Source organism: Trachurus japonicus, chromosome 18 (genome assembly GCF_045865225.1).
Source record: "Trachurus japonicus isolate A0001 chromosome 18, Traja_1.0".
Classification (NCBI taxonomy): Eukaryota; Metazoa; Chordata; class Actinopteri; order Carangiformes; family Carangidae; genus Trachurus; species Trachurus japonicus.
In genome coordinates, this window is record NC_140924.1 from 18434441 (window position 1) to 18459487 (window position 25047).

The window sequence follows — 25047 nt, forward strand, 5'->3', positions numbered from 1 at the left end:
CTCCGATACTTGTGTTTGAACCATTTAAGGGATCATTACAAAATGGATGGATGGATGGATGGATGGATGGATGGATGGATGGATGGATGGATGGATGGATGGATGGATGGATGGATGGATGGATGGATGGATGGATGGATGGATGGATGGATGGATGGATGGATGGATGGATGGATGGATGGATGGATGGATGGATGGATGGATGGATGGATAGATAGATAGATAGATAGATAGATAGATAGATAGATAGATAGATAGATAGATAGATAGATAGATAGATAGATAGATAGATAGATAGATAGATAGATAGATAGATAGGTATTGGCCCCAAAAATCCCATACTGGTCCAGCTCTAATTTGTACAGCAACACTGTTCAACATCATCTTCATGTCCCATCTCCACTGTTGTCACGGTGATTATTAATTTACGGCGTTGCTGCCTGCTACCTCGTTTAAACAAGAACAACATATCTGTCACTGCCACAGCTACAGTAACTAACTGCTCCCTGGTTGTTCGTCACTCTTTTCAGCGCTGGCTTTTCATGTTGTAGTTTCTATTTGTGTTTAGTTCTGTCCTTGCACGACAGCACAACAGCGCCGGGGCCACGCCTCTGTGTCAGGCTCATTATCACAGTACTGAGCTCGTGGCCTTTTAGATGGGTTGGATAATCCCAGACAAAGCGAGAACAGGGACACACACACACACCCACACTTACCCTCTTCAGTAGTTGCAGACCCACAACCAGACAGATGCATGTGCACACGCAAATTAACATGCATACGCACCCACACGCACACACACACCCGACTGAACTGGCTTATTTCAGATTAATCTCTATGTGCTGCTGTCCCTCCACTAATCTATCTGTCGGTGAATGTGGCTCTGCTCTCCTGAGTATTACAGTATTGTCAGTCCATCAGTCGTCTTCTGTCTGAACTCTTTCAAATAAAAAGAAAAAAAAACTGCGTGTTTGTGCAGCAAGAACGAGTCCAGGACCGAAAACAAACACACCACATTTGGTTGTAATCAGCGCTGAGTCGTCTCTCTCCACACACAAACTGCGAATCAAAAGCTTCAATGGCTGGTGAGGACACACCAATAAACAAAACACACCTGGGCCTCCAGCATGTGCCAAATTTGATAGCAGCCATTGTCAGAAATAACACACACAAACAAAAACAAATTCTCCTGTGTCCTCATCTCCCCTTCTTCTCTTTATGCATCTCCCCTCAGAACAACTGCTTCTTTAGGGCCAGTCATCTGTCAGTAATTTGTACTGGTGGAGTCATCCTTGCAACAGAAACACAAAAACATGTCCATGACAACATTTTGGGATGGGCTGAGAGTGACTGTACAAAGTTGTTACAATTAGTCAAGAAATTGTTAAACTCATCAACTAAATCTTAAAATTTTTTTCAATTAAAGTCACAAAATATTCACCAATTCCTCCTTTAAATGTGATGATTGCTGCTTTTCTCTACATGATGATGAAGAATAGAGTCCGCACACCAGAAGCTGCTGCTTGAAAATTTAATAAACGTGACGTTTCGGGCACCTGCCCTTCATCAGACATGACTCTATTCTTCATCTCATATTTACCCTGTGCAACCAGTGTTACATTTTTTGGGATGTGCTATTTGTACCTGCTTTTCTCTATATGACAACACCGTAAACTGAATATCTTTGGGTTTTAGGCAGAGTGAAGAGCTAAAGAAGCTTTTGATAAATAGTACATTTAAGATTAGTCAAAAAAATAATCTGAAGATTCATAAATAGTGATAATAATCATTGCAGCCCTGTTTTATGCTATTGACTGTATGAGTTGACAACCACATGTTAGTATTTAGCACGCAACAAAAATACTGTTTTTTTTCTTCTAAAAAGCAAAAAAACTGTTCAAATTTTTCCACATTCAGCTTTAAAGCTTCACAGTTTCACTTTGTATGAAATTATGTTGTTTATGCAGTTTACCACTGACTCCCTTTTTTATTTCCCCCAAGGTGGTAATAACACATTCCTAACTCTCTCTCTCTCGTCTCATAAAAAAGGCAACAAACACTCTTAATTTGACATTTCAGCTCTTCAGAGACACATGAAAAATACATTTTGTAAAATGCCATCAACAGGAAGTCAATAGAACAGCTCCCTTTGCGCCGGCCTTCGCTTAGTGACCTTATCAAAAAAAACAAAAAAAAAGGAACAAAGGCCTGCAGAGTGGTCCTTAAAGACAACAAGCACCCATACACTCATAAGGGCAGAGGGCTTTTCATGGTCATAACATAAACATGATGGATCATTCACAGCTCTCTACCACGACTTGTTCTCTCGCCAACCTTAATCCATTGAGGACATCGAGGAAATACGTTTGCTTGCCTCAGCAAAACCCTCTCATGCCGACGCTGGCATTGACTCGCCGGCGTTTATACATTTATATATTTATATATCCTATTCCCCTAAGAGACCCGACTGAAAAGAAAAAAATTGATTGTGAATTTAAATCTGATCGATCAACCATCCTGGAGCGCCTGTGGGCTGTCTCGCCGGTGAAAAGGTTAATTTGGGGTTTTTCTATCACAATAAATTACACTAAAGAATCTGTCACTCTCTTCTTTTTTCCTCCTCCATTTTATTGCAGCAGTCAATCCCTTCTAAGAAACACTGAATGCAGGATAAAGATTAAGGAAGTCTAATTCACCTACAGCAGATTATAGGATAGAGCTTCAAACATTATGATCACTTCCATCCCGGCATGGGGTAAAAGGGCTCATGTGTAATTGAAGTGGTCCATCCCAGCCCATGTGAAATATGCACCTATAAACTTTCTATTCATTTTTGTAAATGACTACTATAAAAATTTAATTAAAACTGTGAAAGTGTTCTTGAATCTGAGCTTTCCCATCATCGTCGGGGCCAGAGATGGAAGATTTAAAAGAAGAAGAGAGGACTGAAGCTGAGACGGGCCTATGGGAAATCAGATGTGGGTTTAATAGCAGTGGGTTTAACGGTGGTTTGGCTTCCTTTCCCTTTCTGGGACCAGTGGTCAGGACTTTCTGTTGGTTTTGAAAATACATATATGCAACTAATTTTCCAGTGTGTTGACACAGGGCTGAATTATTCACCAAGACAAACACAGACAGCTTGATCCATAGACACATACACACTGATCCTGGGTCAGCCTCGGCCGCAAACGACACTGTGAATATTAACCACCGTTTGTCCCCTAATGGTTTCTCCCCAGGGCTTTCTTTGACTTTCTCACAAAGGAAAAGAACAAAGTAACAACAAACAAAGTAAGTGAACACCTGGGTAATTGTATAATAATGTATACTCACTCTTTTTTGCAGCAGCCATGACACAGGAAATGGTCCAGCACAGACACACTTGGACTCACACTGTCACAGCCTTGTCATCTCAGCAGCGTGACCTACGAAGGACCCTGCAAAACAAGTTAGGATGGAGAGGACGATGAGAGTGATGCATTTAGCGAGACATAAAGATAAAGAGAGGGGAGACAGAAGAGAACACAACGGGCTGCAGTGATTAGATCAACGGTGGAGCAGGAGGCGATAAGACAGGAGGTAAAAGATTGCACATGAGAGAGAAACTAAATGAGAAGTGAGCTTCCGAGGGTGTTTTTCCTTCCTCTCTCTAAATCCACGACCCCAGGTTCGCCTGTATATTTCAGCTGCGAGCACAGCTGTGCTGCACTAGTCAAGCCAGGAATACCATAGACTCCCAGCTGAGACTTCAATTAAAGGAAAACAACAACAGTCTAAGAGGATTAAGCAAGGGGCTGAAGCTGCTGCTGGTGGGCTCCGCACAGATGGATAACGTTCATTACATCTCTGGGATGTGCTTAACATTAATATGAAATACATACGTAATATGAAATGTAGAAAATAAACAGATATAGTGCATTTTAAGACATTATTGGCAGGTCTTTTTAATCTATTATCACAATAATAATAATACTCCAGAGAGCAGCCTTGTTATACAACAGGAGCAGCAGCTCTGACAGGTTCCTCCAAAGCTGCGACTTTACATAATATTAACAACCAGGTGAATGTGTTAAATGACCAAAAATAACTTATTATTACATTATCACACAAACCTCCCGCCCTCTCAAGTGCCAAGGTTGAAAAACACTGCTTCATTAATCCTGTTCTTTGTGTTTTCGTTCCCTCTACACATCTGTTTTGTTTGAAAGAATAAAGATTCACACACACACACACACACACACACACACACACATCTCTCCACATCATGACAGGGATTCATTGACTATTCAAGACTGGACCTGGAGGACTTTTTCCTCCTTTGAGATCAAAGCTGGAACTGAATCTCTTCAACAAATAAGAAGAAAAGACACAGAGCAGCAGCCATACTTTCACACTGGCTTGCCTACACACTTGTTTTTGATTACTGTGAATGTTCAATACCTGCGAGCAACGTACTGCAAGTGTGAAACCTGGAGATGTTTTCTCTCGCCAAGCTTAAAAGATGAGGAACATGTAAACAGCCGTCCACCTACATGCAGTATATGTTTGCCCAGGCTTGATAAGCAATCTTATAATATCAAAACTGAGATGCTGCCAGACTGAAAACGGCCTTGGAAACGTTCCCTCTTCAGAAATATCATCAGGCAGGTCTGACCTTCTTCTTAGCAATCTGACGCTCCCCTCCAGAGAGATGCATTTCTCTTTAATTGTTCCTTTTACACATTTTCTACCCAGAACCAGGCACATATGTGAGGTCGCTGACCCCCAGAAACACATTTGGTTTCTACTTCCTCCTTTCAGTTTAAGCGAGGCCGGGAACGGAGACGCTGCGACGAGTGAAGTTTGCCACTTGCCGCCAAGAGTCGTCGCATTTCTTGCTACAACACGAGTGGAGTCATGTCATGAAACAGAAAACCTACAATGTCACGACCACTGAGAATAGTCTGAAATCAGAGGATGGTCCACTTTTAGAGGTGTGAGGAATGTGTGCTGCTGTTTTGAGCTCTTAAATGGGTCGCTATGATTAGAAAACCACTGGTGGGACTCAGACGTACAAACCTCCCAGCTGTGGGAGAACTAGAGTGACATGTGAAGTCCTGCTAAAACTTTGTAGTGTTATACATGCTTACATCAATTTTGATTGATTAATTAGTTGAATTCCTTACTTATGGACTTATAAGACACTATGGCTGGATTGCACCAACAAGGTTTAACTTCAAAACCAGATTAAATCATGGTTTAAGTTTAAATTCTGTTGCACTAAATTTTAAACCTAGTTCAAAATTAAGACAGATTAGATTTAAACCTCCCTTTAAACCTCAGTTTAATTTTTACTCTAAACTAAGTTTAATTTTAATCCTGTTGCACCAGAACTTTAAACTCCAGTTTAAACTGTGATCTAGGGTTAATTTTAAACTGACAGTGGAGGAGGTTTAATTTTTTCAATGGCTGCATTTTTGAGCCGGAGTGAGCAAAATTATGAAGTTCCTTGAGGAAAATTGAGAGACAGGCTCTGTCTCTCAATTTTCTCTCTTTTGCTTTGTTTTGGAGAGAGACGGAGAGAGACGGTGTTTTCTCTGACAGAGCTCAGGTGATGCTACTGCAGCAGAGTAGAAGGCTCAGGGCTGCTAGCTGCACTAGCTGTCTCTGATGCTAACAAGTGCTAGCACATCTCTCTCTCTCAGCAGCACCAGTCAGGAGGACAAAAGAAAGAAATACAGTCTGAGTGAAGCGCTGGAGCTGCAGACCGATTCCTGACCATCACTGACAACTAAAGCCTCGACTGGTAACAAGTATGAGGACCGTTGTGGGGAGCTAGCTCGATGCTAAATCCGGCTAGTGGTAGTGGTTAGCATCCACCGCTAACACCGTCTTCCCAGCTCGGCTCTCCTGTTTAAAAAACAAAACAAAACCAGAGGCTCCGTGTTGGTGACGGCGGGTATCGGCATTTTGTTTCCTCTGCGGTCTTGACTGCTGCTGTCAGTGGCAGGAGGCTAGTCTACACAGTTGAGCCCGCCCAGCTTGAATGTTTTGTTTACAAACTGCAACGAACAAAACTCCATTTCGCATATTTAATTAGTTTCCTTTATACACACTTGTCCCTACTGATTTAAATCAGTTTAAATTCAGTTTAAATTCAGTTAAACTGAGTTTTACTAAACTGAGATTAATTTTAAATGGTGCAACAGAGCTCTGCTTAATTTTAAACATGGATTAACTCATTTTAAACTGAGTTTTACTAATCTCTGATTAGAGCTAATCTTAGATTAAATTAAACCTTGTTGGTGCAATCCAGCCTATAACAACAATAATCAGAAGCAACTCAACATATCACCCTCAAACAACCAAAATAAATCTGGGTTTATCAAGATTCAAGATGTCAAAATTCAAAGATTTTTTATAGTCAGTTATCTATATGTCTAGGGGATACAAGAAGAATCAAAAAGTTGTTTCTCTCTCACCTACAATAGATATTATAGATATATAAAGCATATGAATTAAAGCTGTAGTATCTTCTGTGGTGGCTGCCACTGTATAGCCTACTACATGCTTAAATCAAATCCCTGTTCATTGGACCTTACATCTTTAGCAGCAAACTGATCTGGGATATAACAGGGTTAATCAAGACACTGCGACAGGGTTTAAACACAACCTCAACTTGTGTGGGAGACAAACCACTGTAAATCCATCACAGCTTTCAGGGTTCTTTGGTTATTACAGACACCTGTGTGCATTCATTTTCAGGTTCACTTCCAAACAAAGACTTTAAAAGAACCTGGATACGCTTGTTTCGACCTGTTTTTGATACTGCTGCCAGATCTCTGTGGCAATTCTTAAGTCATCAAATTACGTAGAAATGATGGTAAATGACTCAAATCTTAATGAACCATTAACACCTAGGGCTCGTCCTGCAGTGGCGAGTCCTCTAAAACGGAGCTGTTGGTTGTGCTGCCACACAGGTGAAGATGTATATAAATCAGGGATGCATGATGACTCTTTTTTTCCACTGATACCGATAACCAATAACTTCCTGCTTCATATAACCAATGCAGATACCGATAACATTTTTAATAGTTTATATACACACCTGAGGTTAAGAAAGGTTAAGATGTAGTGAAAAGATGAATTAAACATTATATTATAGTTCTTCCTCTAATATAACTGCTACTGTTATCATAAGAAAAACAGTTATGACTCTTCAAAATCAACATTTGTTATTGTTTCAAATCAACTCAGGGGACAAATGGGCGGAAATGGAGCAAAATCAAGGCAATGTTGGCTCATCATAACTGGCTCTAATGTCATTAACAGACTTATTGGCAGATAATTATCAGCCAATATCAGGCCAACAATTATCTGTATCGATAGTTATCGTGCATCCCTAATATAATTAGTAATGACATGACAGCTTAAATCACTCATTGAGCTCTGGTTGTTGCATATTCACTCTGTGGTACCAGCTGCTTTGTGCAGACGTGCTCCCACCACAGTAACCTTCAGAGGGCGTGAGCGCTGAACTTAATTTGCATGCATGACCGCCTTATTTAAGTCCAGAAGACCCAGTCAGGCTTTGTTACCGACAGCTCTCCCTCTCCGCTCTGAGCCACAGTTGTCAAATTTAAATTGCAGATGCCACAGAGAGCAGCAACAGGTACTCCCCTCCTGCTTTGAATTTATGCTCGTTATTTCTGGAAAGTCTCCGTGTGAAACAGTGCACACGCCGAGAGTGACGGGAAACATGACTGTCACTATAAAGCTGACATTACCTCACCACAGTGTTAACCTACAGTATGTGGTGCATCCCCTTTGCTTTTTGAGTTTTATTGTACCGGTAAACAAGCTGTGGACTATTGTTACTATTAGCCTACTGAAAGAATCAGGCAATTTATTGATTAATGGCTCAAAGTTAATCATTCATATGCAAGAAATTAAAATTTTCAAACAAAAACGGCCAACAGTTCACCAGCTTCCTATTCCTAAATGTTTAAAATATCCTGGTTATCATCATCCTATGTGATAGTAAATCGAACATCTTTAAGTTTATTGGACGAAAACAAGCAATCAAAATCAATCTACCAAGCCTCTTAGCATCTTATTATAGGAATTCATTGCTAATAGCATTTTATAGACCAAACACTTCGGCAAGAAGATAATCAGCAAATAAACTATAGGCTAAGTATATCATTGGGTATCATTGCTGTGCTCTCTCTACTTCTGCTCGAGAAGCATGAAGGACTTTTTGCAGACCAACCCCTGAAAAGACATATTACTCATTAAGTGTTACGTTTTTCTTATTCTTTATACAATTTAAGGTCATTTGTTGACTGTAGGTGTGGTGTTGTGGAGTTGTATTACATTTCTGTCATTGAACCTAGTACCCTCACTGGGATTATCAACAGGATGGACAAGCTGATACTTGACACCCATCAACACAACAGCACCTCCAATTACAGCCTCCAAAATGATAATACAGTTGATTGAATCAACATCTCTGACATAGTTTCAGCTCTAACTGAACACTATAGCCTTCATGATGAGCAAGGTGTAGCTACCTGACGAGTAAGTACCAAAGGTATAAACACAAATTTCACAATATTGAGCTTTTGGATTATAATTTTATCATTGCACCTGGTAAATGCTGGTGAAATTCAATAAATCAACTCAATAGTTTAACCTGTAATATACAATAACAACTGCTTTGGGTCCTATTCTGCAAAGTAACTGAAGGAATTACTTGAGTTGAGTTCTGTCTATAATGTAGTTGAGTACAAAGTACCACGATGAAAATACTCAAGTAAAAGTATCTCAAAACTGTACTTGAATACAGTAGTCAAGTTGGCCTAATTCCTACTTAGTTACTTTGCACCATCGGGATGTAAACATAACGTTAAAGTAACTTTAATAGCATTAACAGCGCCAACAGTTTGCACAGCACTAACAGTAATAACATGAATCAATGAACATGTTTGCTCTTCCCTAAAAAAAAAAAGTTGCCAAATGTAGACAGCTAATTTCTTTTGTTTAGTTTTCTTTGCCAGACAAGCTTACCTTACTTCATCCAGGGCAGGAGGGGGTCGTACATCGACGCGTGGAGACAGAGAAAACAACCCGCTGTGGTCGCTGTATGCAGGTGCTGTTTGAAGGCAGAGGGACAGACAGCAGCGAGTAAAAGCACCAGCGGCTCCAAACACAACCGAGCAGCAGCAGCAGCAAAGCCTCCACTCCCCTCTTCTCTTCTCTTCTCCTCTCCGATACACTTTCTCTATTCGACTAGTTCCGCATTTGGTCACGTGGTTTGGTCGGAGCTTCTCTCGTGCTTGATTGCTCGCACAGCCCGGTCTTCTCTCAACAACACAGGTGGATAAATCCAACAAAACGCTTCACCCGTCGTCCCCCGGATGAGCTTCAACCGCCCCTCTCTCCTCTCCGAGCAGCCGAGGAGTGAGGATCAAAGCTGGGCAAGAAAAGCTGACCTCGACTCGAGCTCCGGCTCCAGCCACCGGCGCTTTATTGTAGCGAGGTGGCGCCATCTAGCGGTGTAATCCGAGTACTGCACCGAAAATAGAAAATAGAATAGAAATACTTTGTCTACTTTTGCATAAAAACGCATTTATAAAAATTAAATAAATAAATAAAACATTTCATAACATCAGCAGCAACCCATTAAATTATTCGCATAAAAAGTTTAGGCTACATGATAAATCAGTCACAGTAGCAGCCACATGAAAAAGTATCAAGTCAAGTATAAAATCCAGTATAAGTGCATTATGCAGTGGTAGTGGTTTGATTTGGCTTCAAAATGTTTATCTTTGCTGGTTGAGGTTATTTATGACAACAGGGACAAATTATTATTTTTTTTGTAGATGTTCTTATTTGCCTTAGGGAAACCTTTTTTCCTGACAGTACAGTAACTGGAAACAGTGATGTAGAGGTTGGCTGCAACGATTCTGTCACTCAACCTACACAATATTTCTTGATTCCTTCATAGGCTGGGAAAAATGCATTTACATTAAGATAAATAAAGTATTAATAAATCATCAACATTACCTTGAATAAGCCGGAAAAGTTGTTTTTTTTCTTTCTCTCTAAATAAGGCTTTCTTCTAGGTGGTGAAAAGATATTCATGGGACTTATATCGTGTCCTGTGCATTACACCACTCAGCTGTACACTAGTAGACACACGAGTGAACAACTATAGCTACCATGCAAGGCATCTTACTTTCACAAAGCCGAAAACGTTAAATTGTATATGTTTACTTAAGTGTATAAATAAATGTTTTTGAGTGCACTCTCACTGGATAGTGTTGTTTCTTGTTATTATCACAGAATACGCTACCTTACAGTGTGGCTGGTGCAACATTTCTCTCTGTGTGTCTGTCTTGTTTTTTACTTCGTCACTTTTATAAATTAATTTATTGGTAGTTTGACCTCAGGAATACACAGAGTAGCATAACTAACGTGAACATGCGTTTTAAGCATTTTACATAAGGGACGTTAATAATGTGTCAATAAGACTGAATTGAATTGAATTAACTTTATTGATCCCCCAAGAAGGGACATTTGTTTGTCCCAGCACCACACAACAACAACAACAAAAAAACTTTGCAAAGGGAATTTGAAAATTAAAATAAATAGGATAAAATTAGCGAGAAAACAGATTTCATGTTAAGAAACAGCTATTACGTAACATATCAATACAAATCTTTTAGGGAAAATAAATACATTTTCGTCATTGTTTTTCTTCTCTCTCTCTCTCTCTCGCTCTCTTTTTTTTTTTTTTACCCAGAAGCCAAGCGCTCACCACCCCTCCCTCCCCCTCCTTTGACATGAGCCGCCCGTCGATGGAAACAGAGAAAACTCGCGCAGGAATATTTCACCTCTTCAGCTAATATTAACCTTTATCAAACAGTTGTTTTAGTTTAACAAAAAAAGGACAAAATGTATCGACCGGCCAATACGTTTCGGCTCGTAAAGATCACGCATGCGGAGGTTAAAGGTACTGCGACACACCTGGAGGCACCGACTGCGAGCTTCCAGCTAACAGCAAGTCCGGCTTCACGGTAAGAATGATTAACATAAAATGAATCGGTTTTATTTGTTTAAAGTGAATTGTGACGATAAATAATGTGTTTTTGTGGGATGACATGCTAAATAAAGTAAAGTTACTATCGGTGTAATTACGTTACAGCAGGACGCGCTCCCTAGCTGTTACGTAAGGACATGCTAACAGTCGCCTGCGCACGTAGCTGAGCTCCAAACTTATGTAACCTCACGGCATCATACTGATTTAAGAACTATCAACCGGTAAACACAAGTTTTAACCATGATTGCGTGTGTTTCTATCGTGCCTTGTATGTGATGGACTGGCAAAAGGGGCAGATTAAAGAAGAAACAGGAGTTTTTCGTGGAGGTCGAAACAAGGTCAATGGCACCTGGCAACAATGCTGCGTTCCAGTTCTACTCTGACGTCATAGCTGTATGGATTCATAAAAGTTGTCCGTAGACTAAAGCGACCTATTTATATTTTCTTTTGATAATTAAGCAATATCACATGAGAGGGAGTGCTGTTGTACTGTATATCAGCACGGGTGTGATTCGGTCGTAGGCACGAGGCCGCAGGCATAGCGCCCCTCCGGTTTTCTCTGTCTCTCTCCAGCGGGTCTTTATGATTTTTTGTTTCCTCATTGAACGACATTGTGAAATATTTAGCTCCGTTGTCGTCACTTTTCAGTATGAATGAGTCAGGTTTGAGGTCCCGATTCCCCTCTTTGCCCCTGCGTCCAAAGTGCAACTGAATGTCATACCAGACCTTGTTCAGTAAACCCTGAGGATTGTCTGGACTCAGCGCTGCCGCATATTTTAAGATGCGCTGGTCTTCAGGTGAGATCGGGGGGTGATGTGTTGTTCTGTCCTTCCCTGCCCTTCTGATCTCTTTGACGACTCCTTTGAAAACATTATTAGCTGATGTAAACTCTGGGTCCTGCATCAAATTCCACAAACGGCTAACTGGAGGTTCGTTGATGTATCGATTTAATCCAGCCCGAAGTCCAAGGTAGCTGCTGATGCTGTAGAGCTCCCCTTTAGTTGTCCGGATCGATCCATAAAACTGCCTCAACACCGTGTTCAGCTCGGTCTTCTTAATCGACTGAAAGTTGACCTGGATATTTTTTAGATTCATCCAGGTCTGAAGGCAGTTCAGAGCCCAGGTTGTCTGCCTTACAGTGTTAGCTTCATTTTTGCTCTTCTCTAAGTTGTCGAGGTCGGCTGATGTCATATCAGCACACCTGGTTTGCGCTGATGTATCCAGGCCTCTTTCCTTCCCTTCCCTCCTCCTCCGAGTCTGATGATGACCATTCATAGTTCAAATCAAATGTTATTTTTGGAAATATGTCCATCTTTACCGTGCAAAGTTTGCCACAATCTAAGATATTTAACAGCTGATGTAACGTTAGCTAATAACGTTATTAGAACGCCCGTACAGCGGAGTGATTATGTCTGGAAAAGTCCCAGTGCTGTTATACTGTATATCAGCACTATGGAATGTCTCGTTGTCCAATCAAATTGCTCGGTTGGGACCGGTCGGAACTAACTGTTGTGTAACATTAAATATTTACACAGCCAACAGTCATATTTAGCATTACAAAAATAAGTTTGAGGGGGGCGCCACAGACTCGTTTTTTAATGGGAAACGCTGGATGTGCTGGTTGATAAGTTTCGTTTTTACTGTGAGGAGGAACTATGAAGAACTCAGCTGTGATTGAAAAACACCTAAACCGAGTCAGTTAGTTAGTTTTATTTGTCATATACATTAAAAAGTACGGTGTACAGTCAATGCAGTGAAATGTAGTCTGCCCTGGCTCTCTCTCAACCCCTTAAAAAAAAAACCCAATAAAAGCAGTAACAGCATATAATAAAAAAAAAACAATGACATGGTAAAACAAGCAATATACAATAAGAAGCACCAATAAGTCGAGTAGAGTTGTAACTGTGTAATGGAAAGGGGTGCAAAGTAATGGTAACTGGTAGTGGAAACCCTGCTTTACATTGTTTCAACATTAAAAAAAAAAAAAATCATCATTCTGAAGGTGTGGGGGCTTTTATTTTGCCATGGCGGTGTGCCACAATCAATTACATGTAGTGGAAACCCTGAAGTTTGTAAAAAAAAAATGGAGCAGATGGAAGCAGAATGAGTAGTAGTCAAAAAGAGTTAACTTAAAGCTGCCCTGTGGAGTTCTGCTCATTACGAGCCATCAGCCGTGTTTTTTTTCGAGTAGGCTACTGCAACAGTCAGCCTGCGCCGTTCGATGACGTTGAACCCCCCCTTCCCCCCCTCCCTCCCCGAACGGTAAGTGCAGGTAACCAGGCAACCAGGTGACTGGCGAAGTAGGAAGAGAAAAAAAAGTTGTGGCCATTCAGCTTTGGCATTTATTTAGGGGTGTGACCTTATACATGTGTAAACGTTTACACGGAATGAAACTGTAAACGTTTAGTAAAAAAAAAAAAAAAAAATCCCTAAACGATATCTAGGCCTACACGCAATTTATTTTCATATTTTTATACATAGGCCTACATTTTGGGGGGGGGGGGCTGGGTGAAAAATAGTCCCGCACACTGTCTTAATTTAGAGAAAACTATGATTTAATAAAAATGATGCTGTGACGCGCTTCCCTCCTCCAAAATGTGTGTAAGTGCGTTTTTTCTTTCCTTTTTTCTTGTCTTTTTTTTTTGCGAGCGAGTGTGATGGCGCCGCCACGCCAGGTCAAACATTGCTTTTCTGGTTGCCAAAAAATATTCTAAGCAAATATAGCCTCCCTAAACACAAACAAATAACCTTAAACGGATTGAAAGAGGTCTCGGGACATTAAAGACGGCCGGTGGCTGGTTGCTCCTGCCCGGTCTGTCCACTCCTCTCATCAGCACTTCAGCACCTGTCCTGGGCTGCACAGTGTCGGCTCGGCTCGCTCCTCGTTTTAAATGACTTTACTCCTTTTAAAAGTAGCGTAAACAATTTACTGTTCTGATCACTCATACGCGTGTATAGTTAGGCTATACGTTGCATTATTATTAGTTATAGCTACTTCAAAAGTAAAGGACAGTGGAGCGAGCCAAGCTGTAGCAGGACAGGTGCTGAAGTGTAGGAGAGGAGGGAGAGACTGGGCTCCGCGGGGCTCTGGCAACTAGCGGCGGATCAGAGAGGGTGGAGGACCGACATGACAGGGGGTCTTGGTCTCCTGGTACCTGTGCGGTCCAGGACCGCGGAGGTCAGCGAGAGGGGGGGTACGGTGGTCGACTCTGAACGCGCTCACCGGGCGGATCTCTCCAGTTACGGTGCGGTGCGTGTCGGGGGGGAGGGGGGCGGGACGAATCCGCCGTCGGGTCTCCTCCGCTCCGGTGGCTGCAGTGTCAGTGCTTCCACCGGCTGCAGATCAGACTAGACAAAAATAAGATAACATGTTCTTCTTCTCTTCTGTTTACCAGCGCTCTAAACCCTACGTCAAATCCGAACGTTGCGTTGCATGCGTAATTCCCTGTGCGACAGCGCGGGAAAGTCGCTCCTCAGAGGCAATTGCGCTCCTGGGTAAACCAGGGACTGTTGTGTGGTGGAGATGCGTTCAATGATCATCCTAATAAGTCGTTTGGCAGTGGCTGCAATGTAACGGACATTGTTTTATATGTATAAACTCCACAGGCCAGCTTTAAGTTGATGTTGCATATGGTTGGTGCTGCTAATCATCCCAGTTTTGGTAAAGGTCTTGGTATCATTTCTCTTTAATTAACCAAAGGGATAGTATTGGCTTGGCTAGGAAGGCTTTTTTTGTTTTTTTTTGTTTTTTTGAAGGCGCGGCGGCTAGGATTTAGGAATGGCAGCCCGCCACTCCTAAATGAATGTAGAGGAAACATTGGATTTATAGATAATATAAAATGTGATTAGCCAAAAATTTCTCGAAACCCTGATTACTGGAAGTCCGTGGAGTGAGTCATCAGCCACTACACGGGGGATTAGCTCAAATGGTAGAGCGCTCGCTTAGCATGCGAGAGGTAGCGGGATCGATGCCCGCATCCTCCAATAGCTTTTCATTTTGCATTGTTGTGCATGGGTCAGAGTTTGCTTGAAGCCTCAGTATGTAGTATTGGGGCTAAACCGTGACATCCAGCGTTCAGATTCTACATCGCAGCGCTCACTCGCTCACCCCTCCCGTCGGCAAAGTGACGGTGGCCGCTGAGGACAAACACGTTCGCAAACGAACCGCTAACTAATAACACTATCTTTGACCAATTACTTTCGGTTTTTAATCATTATTTTTTTAAACACACGTCATCATCCTCCGGGGGCACAAGCACAGACACTCAATAGTGCATTTGAGCCAGGTTTGTCCGCTTTCGCATACCGTATTCAAAGATGGCGATGCAACACGACAGCTTCCGGTGGGTGCACCTACCACCTATGTATTTGTAAACAACTTATTCTGAGCTACGAGACAGCTTTCATTTGTGTGCGGTTGTGATTAGACTTAGGTAAATATGATAAGCCAATATAAAAGTTTTTGTTTTTTATAGATCACAACCTTGGCGTGGAAAGTGACATACGCCACTTTCAGGCCCCTGCTTGAAAATGTCCAACCCAGTGGAAAGACGCTGTTCTTTGAACTTTGGTTTAGTAGCCACACTCGCCGCATACAACTCTTCTAAAGGTAAGCCTTCTTTTAATGTATTTTGCCCGCCGTGGCATTGTTTATAACACTTTAAGCTGAGTGGGGTTTTGTCCTGTCTGAATTGATGCTGCATCTGGCTGTGTGGTCTAGTAGCTTCAGTTGTTTCAGTGATGCGCAATGGCTGCATGCGTGAAAGAGAGATGAGAGGCTGTGTGTGTGTGTGTTTGTGTGTGTGTGTGTGTGTGTGTGTGTGAGAGAGAGAGAGAGAGAACGAGAGAGAGAAGGCTGTCATTTTTAGACAGCGCGAGTGCACTATGCGGTGCCTATGTATTGGTATAACACATGGATTAGCGTGTTGATTGTTGACAGATAACTGACTTGATATGAATTAAAAATTAATGACAATTGTATGCTATTAAACATGTCATTATCATTTTTTTTTTTTTTTTTAGTATATTTTTCAGCTTTTTGCCTTTATTTGATAGTGATGACAGTAGAGATACACAGGAAAGGGGGAGGCAGAGAGAGGGGGAATGACACGCAGGAAAGGTCCGCCCGACGCGGGACCCGAACCGGGGACGCCCGCGGCGAGGACCGTAGCCTCTACATGGGGCGGCCGCTCTACCCACTGCGCCACGCACCGCCCCGTCATTATCATTTTTAAAGATTGTATAGATTTATAGATAATATACCTAAGTCCGTATTTGGAGTGAGTCATCAGCTGCTGCATGGGGGATTAGCTCAAATGGTAGAGCGCTCGCTTAGCATGCGAGAGGTAGCGGGATCGATGCCCGCATCCTCCAATAGCTTTTCATTTTGCATTGTTGTGCATGGGTCAGAGTTTGCTTGAAGCCTCAGTATGTTGTATTGGGGCTAAACCGTGACATCCAGCGTTCAGATTCTAGATCGCAGCGCTCACTCGCTCACCCCTCCCGTCGGCAAAGTGACGGTGGCCGCTGAGGACAAACACGTTCGCAAACGAACCGCTAACTTATAACACTATCTTTGACCAATTACTTTCGGTTTTTAATCATTATTTTTTTAAACACACGTCATCATCCTCCGGGGGCACAAGCACAGACACTCAATAGTGCATTTGAGCCAGGTTTGTCCGCTTTCGCATACCGTATTCAAAGATGGCGATGCAACACGACAGCTTCCGGTGGGTGCACCTACCACCTATGTATTTGTAAACAACTTATTCTGAGCTACGAGACAGCTTTCATTTGTGTGCGGTTGTGATTAGACTTAGGTAAATACGTATTTATAAGCCAATATAAAAGCCAAATAAGCTACATACTGTCCCTTTAAGGGTGTGCACATTCTCCCATCAAGTTTGTTTTTTATAGATCACAACCTTGGCGTGGAAAGTGACGTATGCCACTTTCAGGCCCCGTTTTGTGCGTACGCAACGGTTATAAATGAGACCCCAGGTGCTTGAAAATGTCCAACCCAGTGGAAAGACGCTGTTCTTTGAACTTAGGTTTAGTGGCCACACTCGCTGCATACAACTCTTCTAAAGGTAAGCCTTCTTTTAATGTATTTTGCCCGCCGTGGCATTAACACTTTAAAGGATAATTTTCGTTTTTTACAACCTGGACCTTATTTCTAGCATAAAATATGATCATTCTACTCACCCAGACAACTTTGGTGTCATTTGGAGTTGTTTTGAAGAAATTAGCCCCAGTGGAGCGGCGCGTATATCCGTATAATGCGAGAGCACGGGGCACGCAATGCAGCCTCTAAATAACACATTATCCGCCGCAAAACTCACTCATTTCGCCAATATTTTGTTATGATACACTAGTGCCATTCCCCTCCGAGCCCGTGGTGGCATGTTATCAACATGCTGCGCCTGTAGGTTGACTACTAACCTCTTATCTGGATGATGTCATCTCCGACCGCTACCCGGCGCGGCTAACTTGCTACGGCTAATGCTATGGTTCGTTTCTGCGTGTTTCTGACTTGTTAGAACAAAATGAGCCGCTGGATGAAGTTCAGCTTCCACAGGCTTCCTCTCCTCAGCCTGGACTCACTAAAGCTCCGGCTGGTTGAGATAAAAATGGACCTGAATGCCGAAGCAGAATGATTATTATCAGAATGAGCCGGGCAGCGGTTGGAGATGACATCATCCAGATCAGAGGTTAGTAGGTCAACCTAGAGACCCCGGATGTTGATAACATGCCACCATGGGCTCGGAGGGGAATAGCACTAGTGTATTATAACTAAATATTGGCGAAATGAGTGAGTTTTGCGGCGGATAATGTGTTATTTAGAGGCTGCATTGCGTGCCCCGTGCTCTCGCATTATACGGATATACGCGCCGCTCCACTGGGGCTAATTTCTTCAAAACAACTCCAAATTAGGGCTGCACAATTAATCGAATTTTAATCACGATCACGATTTTGGCTGCCACGATTAAATTAAGATGATCGTCACGATTATTAACATGTAAAAAAACGGGCTGTGCTGCATATCAAATCAAGCGCTTTCTCAACCAATAGTCCGCCAACCACCAGGGGGCGAACGAGAGGTCAGGGCTCCATGAAGCTGCCTAACTAACAAGCAGCGCATCCTCCCTTTACATGTTGTTTACAGTCCAGAGTGTGTGTCCCGGCCGGTCAGTCGGCACCTTCAAATGCTGCTGTAGCTGTCACCTTCTGCGCCCGATGTTACGTCTCACTCATAGGCTGTATGGATCTCACTCTGCAGTGAGAGTGAGACAATGTCGGCAGCAGACGGTGACAGTAGACATGACGTGTGTCTGTGTCTGGTCAGTCAGCAGCACCTCAGGCTGTCTACTGTCGCCGTCTCGCTCTGGATCGGATCGAGGTCGGGCTGCGGGGTGGTCTCAAAGCTGGACCGAGACCCCGTCACCCCACGCGGCCGTTTTGGTGTTAATTACATACGTCGTGTAAATAAAACGTTCCGACCGTGATCATAACGGCCGGTAACGGCGATCTATGGCCGTTTTGGTGGCAGCACAGTTGAGCTAGGCCGACCTGCTGGACGCTGCCTGTGTGAAAACACTTGGTCTGTTCATTAAATGTTTTTAATTCGTTCTAAATTGATGCTGAACCACCCGTGCTGTGCTTTGGTCCATGCTAGACAGACTCTTGCCCACATCTCTGTGTATCATTGATGGCAAAAAATTAAGTTTTACCTATACTTTGAAATTACATTTCAGAGCCTGTACTTTCTTACTTTTATTTGAGTAAAGGAGTTGAATCAGCAGCTACTTTTACCAGATTTATTTTTTATTTTTTGTTTTTTACACAAGTATCTGTACGCTACTGTACAGAATGACACCTCTGCACTCTGCAATGGCATTTATTTTTCGCTAGCCCTTTGTCTTGGGTAAATTTTATTTTAGGCTATTATTTATTTTTATTTTACGTTTTATTTTGAACTGAAAGCCTTGTTCCCATAGCCTATTGTTTGTTTCAAATAGAAAGTGCAATAAAAACATGTTTTATCTAACATAATGTATAATCGTGATTAATAATCGTGATTTCAATATCGACAAAAATAATCGTGATTATCATTTTGGCCATAATCGTGCAGCCCTACTCCAAATGACACCAAAGTTGTCTGGGTGAGTAGAATGATCATATTTTATGCTAGAAATAAGGTCCAGGTTGTAAAAAACGAAAATTATCCTTTAAGCTGAGTGAGGTTTTGTCCTGTCTGAATTGATGCTGCATCTGGCTGTGTGGTCTAGTAGCTTCAGTTGTTTCAGTGATGCGCAATGGCTGCGTGCGTGAAAGAGAGATGAGAGGCTGTGTGTGTGTGTGAGAGAGAGAGAGAGAGAGAGAGAGAGAGAGAACGAGAGAGAGAAGGCTGTCATTTTTAGACAGCGCGAGTGCACTATGCGGTGCCTATGTGAAATCATGCTCCTTTGGGTGTTTTGGTATAACACATGGATTAGCGTGTTGATTGTTGACAGAAAACTGACTTGATATGAATTAATAAATTAATGACAATTGTATGCTATTAAACATGTCATTATCATTTTTAAAGATTGTATAGATTTATAGATAATATACCGAAGTCCGTATTTGGAGTGAGTCAGCAAGCGCTACACGGGGGATTAGCTCAAATGGTAGAGCGCTCGCTTAGCATGCGAGAGGTAGCGGGATCGATGCCCGCATCCTCCAATATCTTATTCTCCTCCAGCGGTGCCATAGTGCAGCATTAAGGCCCCCACATACTCGGGCATATATGACTCCCTGGACGTCCGCGCGTACTCGAGGTGGACTCAATGTGGACCCAAAAAGGTCCGCCGCTGGACCTGTCCGTGCAATGCTCAATTTTTACGACCACGTGGACTCCACTTACACATATTCAGTGTCACGCAATAGACTGCTCGGTGGGAAACCTTCACATCGACCTGTTTTTACGTAATGTGACACCATACGCTTGACTGTGAAACCTCAAACTTCCACGGACAGTGCGTGTGGAGTCCGCACGGCTCACAGTACGCGCACATTACGCTCGACTCTGTGGGGGCCTTTACGCACGGGGCTCACCGCTGTATTTATACATTTATGGTAATTATAAAACTTTGAACAATTAGCAGAATCAGTTACATTCTGAGGAATAAACGATCATGACACTTTTCTTTATGCCAGTAGGACTGATAACAAGAAAACAGAATGTAACAATTGTGCAAACATGTTAGGTGGACTGGATGCTTTATTCCATGCAGCCGCGCCATCCTCTCCTCCTACTGTGCCCTGGGAGTGGACAATATGACGGAGAGATGGTGATTACTGTACTGCAGAGAAGGAATTTTGAGTTTGAGTTTTAGAAGATGTTTGCTCAGTCCAGTGCAAAAAATAATGTCATTGAATTAAATCATTCTGATAACATGGATCTTACGCATGATACGGGTTGAAATTAAATGTGTGCCGATAATAAAAACATAGTCGTTCTTCTCACTCTACATTTCTTCAAACTGATTTCAGTTCACCACCACACCATCTGTGTCGCCAATTCCCCTTTTCCTCCAAACCAATGCGTACGCATGGGTCAGAGTGTGCACATTCTCCCGTCAAGTTTGTTTTTTATAGATCACAACCTTGGCGTGGAAAGTGACAAACGCCACTCTCAGGCCCCGTTTTGTGCGTACGCAACGGTTATAAATGAGACCCCAGGTGCGTCAGCTGGCCTTAACATTACAGTAAGAGAGACTTGACTTGAAAATGTCCAACCCAGTGGAAAGACGCTGTTCTTTGAACGTTGGTTTAGTGGCCACACTCGCCGCATACAACTCTTCTAAAGGTAAGTCTTCTTTTAATGTATTTTGCCCGCCGTGGCATTGTTTATAACACTTTAAGCTGAGTGGGGTTTTGTCCTGTCTGAATTGATGCTGCATCTGGCTGTGTGGTCTAGTAGCTTCAGTTGTTTCAGTGATGCGCAATGGCTGCATGCGTGAAAGAGAGATGAGAGGCTGTGTGTGTGTGTGTGTGAGAGAGAGAGAGAACGAGAGAGAGAGAGGCTGTCATTTTTAGACAGCGCGAGTGCACTATGCGGTGCCTATGTGAAATCATGCTCCTTTGGGTGTTTTGGTATAACACATGGATTAGCGTGTTGATTGTTGACAGAAAACTGACTTGATATGAATTAAAAATTAATGACAATTGTATGCTATTAAATATGTCATTATCATTTCCAAAGATTGTATAGATTTATAGATAATATACCGAAATCCGTATTTGGAGTGAGTCAGCTGACGCTGCACGGGGGATTAGCTCAAATGGTAGAGCGCTCGCTTAGCATGCGAGAGGTAGCGGGATCGATGCCCGCATCCTCCAATATCTTATTCTCCTCCAGCGGTGCCATGGTGGAGCATTAAGGCCCCCGCATACTTGGGCGTATATGACTCCCTGGACGTCCGCGCGTACTCGAGGTGGACTCAATGCGGACCCAAAGCGGTCGTCCGCCGGACCTGTCTGCGTAAAGCTCGATTTTTACAACCGCGCGGACTCCACGTACACATACTCAGTGTCACGCAATAGACTGCTCGGTGGGAAACCTTCACATCGACCTGTTTTTAATGTGACACTGTACGCTTGACTATGAAACCTCAATCTTCCACGGACAGTGCGTGGAGTCCGCACGGCTCACAGTACGCGCACATTACGCCCGACTCTGTGGGGGCCTTTACGCACGGGGCTCATCGCTTACGGTAATTAGACTGATTGATAAAACTTTGAACAATTAGCAGAATCAGTTACATTCTGAGGAATAAACGATCATGACACATGCACATTCTCCCGTCAAGTTTGTTTTTTATAGATCACAACCTTGGCGTGGAAAGTGACATATGCCACTCTCAGGCCCCGTTTTGTGCGTACGCAACGGTTATAAAGGAGACCCCAGGTGCGTCAGCTGGCCTTTACATTACAGTAAGAGAGACTTGACTTGAAAATGTCCAACCCAGTGGAAAGACACTGTTCTTTGAACTTTGGTTTAGTGGCCACACTCGCCGCATACAACTCTTCTAAAGGTAAGTCTTCTTTTAATGTATTTTGCCCGCCGTGGCATTGTTTATAACACCAGCTGAGTGGGGTTTTGTCCTGTCTGAATTGATGCTGCATCTGGCTGTGTGGTCTAGTAGCTTCAGTTGTTTCAGTGATGCGCAATGGCTGCGTGTGTGTGTGAGAGAGATAACGAGAGAGAGAGAGGCTGTCATTTTTAGACAACGTGAGTGCACTATGCGGGGCACTATGCGGTGCCCATGTGAAAACGTGCTCCTTTGGGTGTTGTGGTATAACACGTGGATTAGCGTGTTGATTGTTGACAGAAAACTGATGTCATCACGTATTTACAGATGTTGAGTGGCAAAAAGTGAGTCCTGCATTCACTGAATGCCCCCCAGTTAGATGTGCTCTGACGCCGACTCTGCTCCAGATCATTCTCTGTTCAGCTTGTTTGGACTTGATATGAATTAAAAGTGAATGGCAATTGTATGCTATTGAACATCATCATTATCATTATCATTTTTAAAGACTGTATAGATAATAAATAAAATGTGATTAGACAAAAGTTTCTCGAACCCCGGATTACAGGAAGTCCGTATTTGGAGTGAGTCATCAACTGCTACACGGGGGATTAGCTCAAATGGTAGAGCGCTCGCTTAGCATGCGAGAGGTAGCGGGATCGATGCCCGCATCCTCCAATAGCTTTTCATTTTGCATTGTTGTTTACATGACGGTGTTAATGGTGGTGACGATGTTTCTCAGCTGGTGAGTTTGTATCTCTGCGCCTGTAACTTCTGTAATTCTGCATAACCTTAACAAGAAAGGGTTACACAGAAACTATCCAGACCACTGCATGAGGTCGAGGGGAAGGAGGAGTTTACATAGTGTAGTGGTAGCCTGTAGCCTCCATGAGGGGGATTAGCTCAAATGGTAGAGCGCTCGCTTAGCATGCGAGAGGTAGCGGGATCGATGCCCGCATCCTCCAATAGCTTTTCATTTTGCATTGTTGCTTTACATGACGGTGTTAATGGTGGTGATGATGTTTCTCAGCTGGTGAGTTTGTATCTCTGCGCCTGTAACTTCTGTCATTCTGCATAACGTTAACAAGAAAGGGTTACACAGACACTATCCTGACCACTGCATGAGGTCGAGGGGAAGGAGGAGTTTACATAGTGTAGTGGTAGCCTGTAGCCTCCATGAGGGGGATTAGCTCAAATGGTAGAGCGCTCGCTTAGCATGCGAGAGGTAGCGGGATCGATGCCCGCATCCTCCAACCACAATTTTTTTTTTGTTTCTTTCTTATCAATGCGGATATACTGAAATATGAACTTTTGAAGAGGTATTTGTCAGTACATTGCTTTTTGTGTGGAGAAACAACACCATTTGTGGTTGTGAATTATACATTGTGAATCTGCATCTTTTAGTTCTATGTAATTTAGTAGACCACATTCCATATGTGTGAAATTGTGGTATCATTTTGTTTGGTATCAGTCCATTTGTGAAGGGTATTGTATATTTGTATACCACATGTTCATTGTTTTTTAAGTGTTTATGTTCCGTTATATCAAAAACAAAACGACTTGGGGGACTGGTTATAAATCCAACTTCCTGCAGTGAGTCAGCAGCCCGGCTAGCTCAGTCGGTAGAGCATGAGACTCTTAATCTCAGGGTCGTGGGTTCGAGCCCCACGTTGGGCGCATAGCTTTTCACAATTTGTCCTTGTTCTTGTCTTTTCATTCAGTTGTCTATGCATTACTTTCATGTTAGATTTTTTGATTCACGGGTAGTTCAGGAAAATTGTTGTTGTTTGTTGTTCTTATCTTCTGCATTTTACACACATCTGTTATCACTCTCACCACCCAGCACCTCCAAATCTGAGGCAATGGTTTTCAGCCAAAAAATAGTGGACTTAATATAATCCTCCTGTTGTCCTTATCAATTGGTTTCCTTCCATCATCCTTCCTTTCTCCCTGCCTTCTTTCCAGAATCCTTATTCCCTTCCTTCCTTTCTCCCCTTCGTCCTTACTTACTTACTCTTTTGATCCAATTGACCATTCTGTTCCCTCCCTCCATCTTTCTTTCCTTCCTTTTTCCCTTCCTTCTTTCCACAATCTTTATTCCCTTCCTTCATTCATTCCTTCCTTCCCTTTGTCCTTACGTTCTTCCTCTTTTGATCCAATTGACCTGATCTATTCCCTCCCTTCTTTCCCTTCTTCCTTCCCTGAACGAATCTGTTCCCTCCCTCCGTCTTTCTTTCCTTCCTTTTCCCTCCCTTTCTTCCTCCCTTCTTTCCCTTCGTCCTGACTTCTTCCATCCCTTTTGACCCAATGTAACCCAATCTGTTCCCTCCCATCTTTCCCTTTGTCCTTCCTTCCTTGACCCAGGAGGGTTAACCCTTGAGGTTGGGGGGTGAGTTGCTGCCTCGAGTGTGCCTCCATGTGCAGGGGGAGCAGACACCGGGGCAGACCCAGAGCTCGCTGGGAGGATTATGTATCCCTACTGGCCTGGGAAAGCCTCGGGATGTCTCAGGAGGAGCTGGAGCACATTGTTGAGGGTGGGGGATGTCTGAAACCCGCTGTCTAACCTTTGTCAAACAACAAAGGATAACTGCTTTTGTTTGCAATCCACGTGTAATGATCTCTTAAGTGTTGAAAAAAACTGTCGTCCCTGGGTGGGCTCGAACCACCAACCTTTCGGTTAACAGCCGAACGCGCTAACCGATTGCGCCACAGAGACCACATGTCGCCATTGCAGGCGAGTACTGTTTTTCATAATCTCCCGGGCACCAGTGAGGTCAGTTGTTCAGTGTGGGTGTTGTCAAGTGTGTTGAGGGATTTGGAGTATTGGTGCCTTGTTCTATCAAGTGTGAGAAAGGCTTGATGCTGGTTATTGAATCTGCATGTAACACG

General features: G+C 42.9%; 1 protein-coding gene and 9 non-coding genes across 10 annotated transcripts in view; 8 read left to right on the plus strand and 2 right to left on the minus strand.

Moving 5' to 3' along the window:
- Window positions 1–9427, minus strand: part of adisspb (adipose secreted signaling protein b) — a 33538-nt gene extending 24111 nt beyond the window's left edge. The window contains exons 1-2 of the mRNA XM_085759037.1: window positions 9049–9427; window positions 3334–3437 (exon numbers count right to left, since the gene is read on the minus strand). Coding sequence (XP_085615163.1) covers window positions 3334–3352 — 19 coding nt within the window. The 5' untranslated portion in view covers window positions 3353–3437; window positions 9049–9427. The remainder of the gene's footprint in view (window positions 1–3333; window positions 3438–9048) is intronic.
- A 5567-nt stretch (window positions 9428–14994) lies between these two features.
- On the plus strand, window positions 14995–15067 carry trnaa-agc (transfer RNA alanine (anticodon AGC)). Its single transcript has one exon. It is a non-coding gene; the product is annotated as a tRNA-Ala (tRNA).
- A 1316-nt stretch (window positions 15068–16383) lies between these two features.
- trnaa-agc (transfer RNA alanine (anticodon AGC)) lies at window positions 16384–16456 on the plus strand. The gene has a single exon. It is a non-coding gene; the product is annotated as a tRNA-Ala (tRNA).
- A 3281-nt stretch (window positions 16457–19737) lies between these two features.
- trnaa-agc (transfer RNA alanine (anticodon AGC)) lies at window positions 19738–19810 on the plus strand. The gene has a single exon. It is a non-coding gene; the product is annotated as a tRNA-Ala (tRNA).
- A 1586-nt stretch (window positions 19811–21396) lies between these two features.
- trnaa-agc (transfer RNA alanine (anticodon AGC)) lies at window positions 21397–21469 on the plus strand. The gene has a single exon. It is a non-coding gene; the product is annotated as a tRNA-Ala (tRNA).
- Window positions 21470–22763: 1294 nt separating this feature from the next.
- On the plus strand, window positions 22764–22836 carry trnaa-agc (transfer RNA alanine (anticodon AGC)). The gene has a single exon. It is a non-coding gene; the product is annotated as a tRNA-Ala (tRNA).
- Window positions 22837–23050: 214 nt separating this feature from the next.
- Window positions 23051–23123, plus strand: trnaa-agc (transfer RNA alanine (anticodon AGC)). The gene has a single exon. It is a non-coding gene; the product is annotated as a tRNA-Ala (tRNA).
- A 215-nt stretch (window positions 23124–23338) lies between these two features.
- trnaa-agc (transfer RNA alanine (anticodon AGC)) lies at window positions 23339–23411 on the plus strand. Its single transcript has one exon. It is a non-coding gene; the product is annotated as a tRNA-Ala (tRNA).
- A 351-nt stretch (window positions 23412–23762) lies between these two features.
- Window positions 23763–23835, plus strand: trnak-cuu (transfer RNA lysine (anticodon CUU)). Its single transcript has one exon. It is a non-coding gene; the product is annotated as a tRNA-Lys (tRNA).
- A 965-nt stretch (window positions 23836–24800) lies between these two features.
- Window positions 24801–24874, minus strand: trnan-guu (transfer RNA asparagine (anticodon GUU)). The gene has a single exon. It is a non-coding gene; the product is annotated as a tRNA-Asn (tRNA).
- Window positions 24875–25047: the final 173 nt, after the last annotated feature.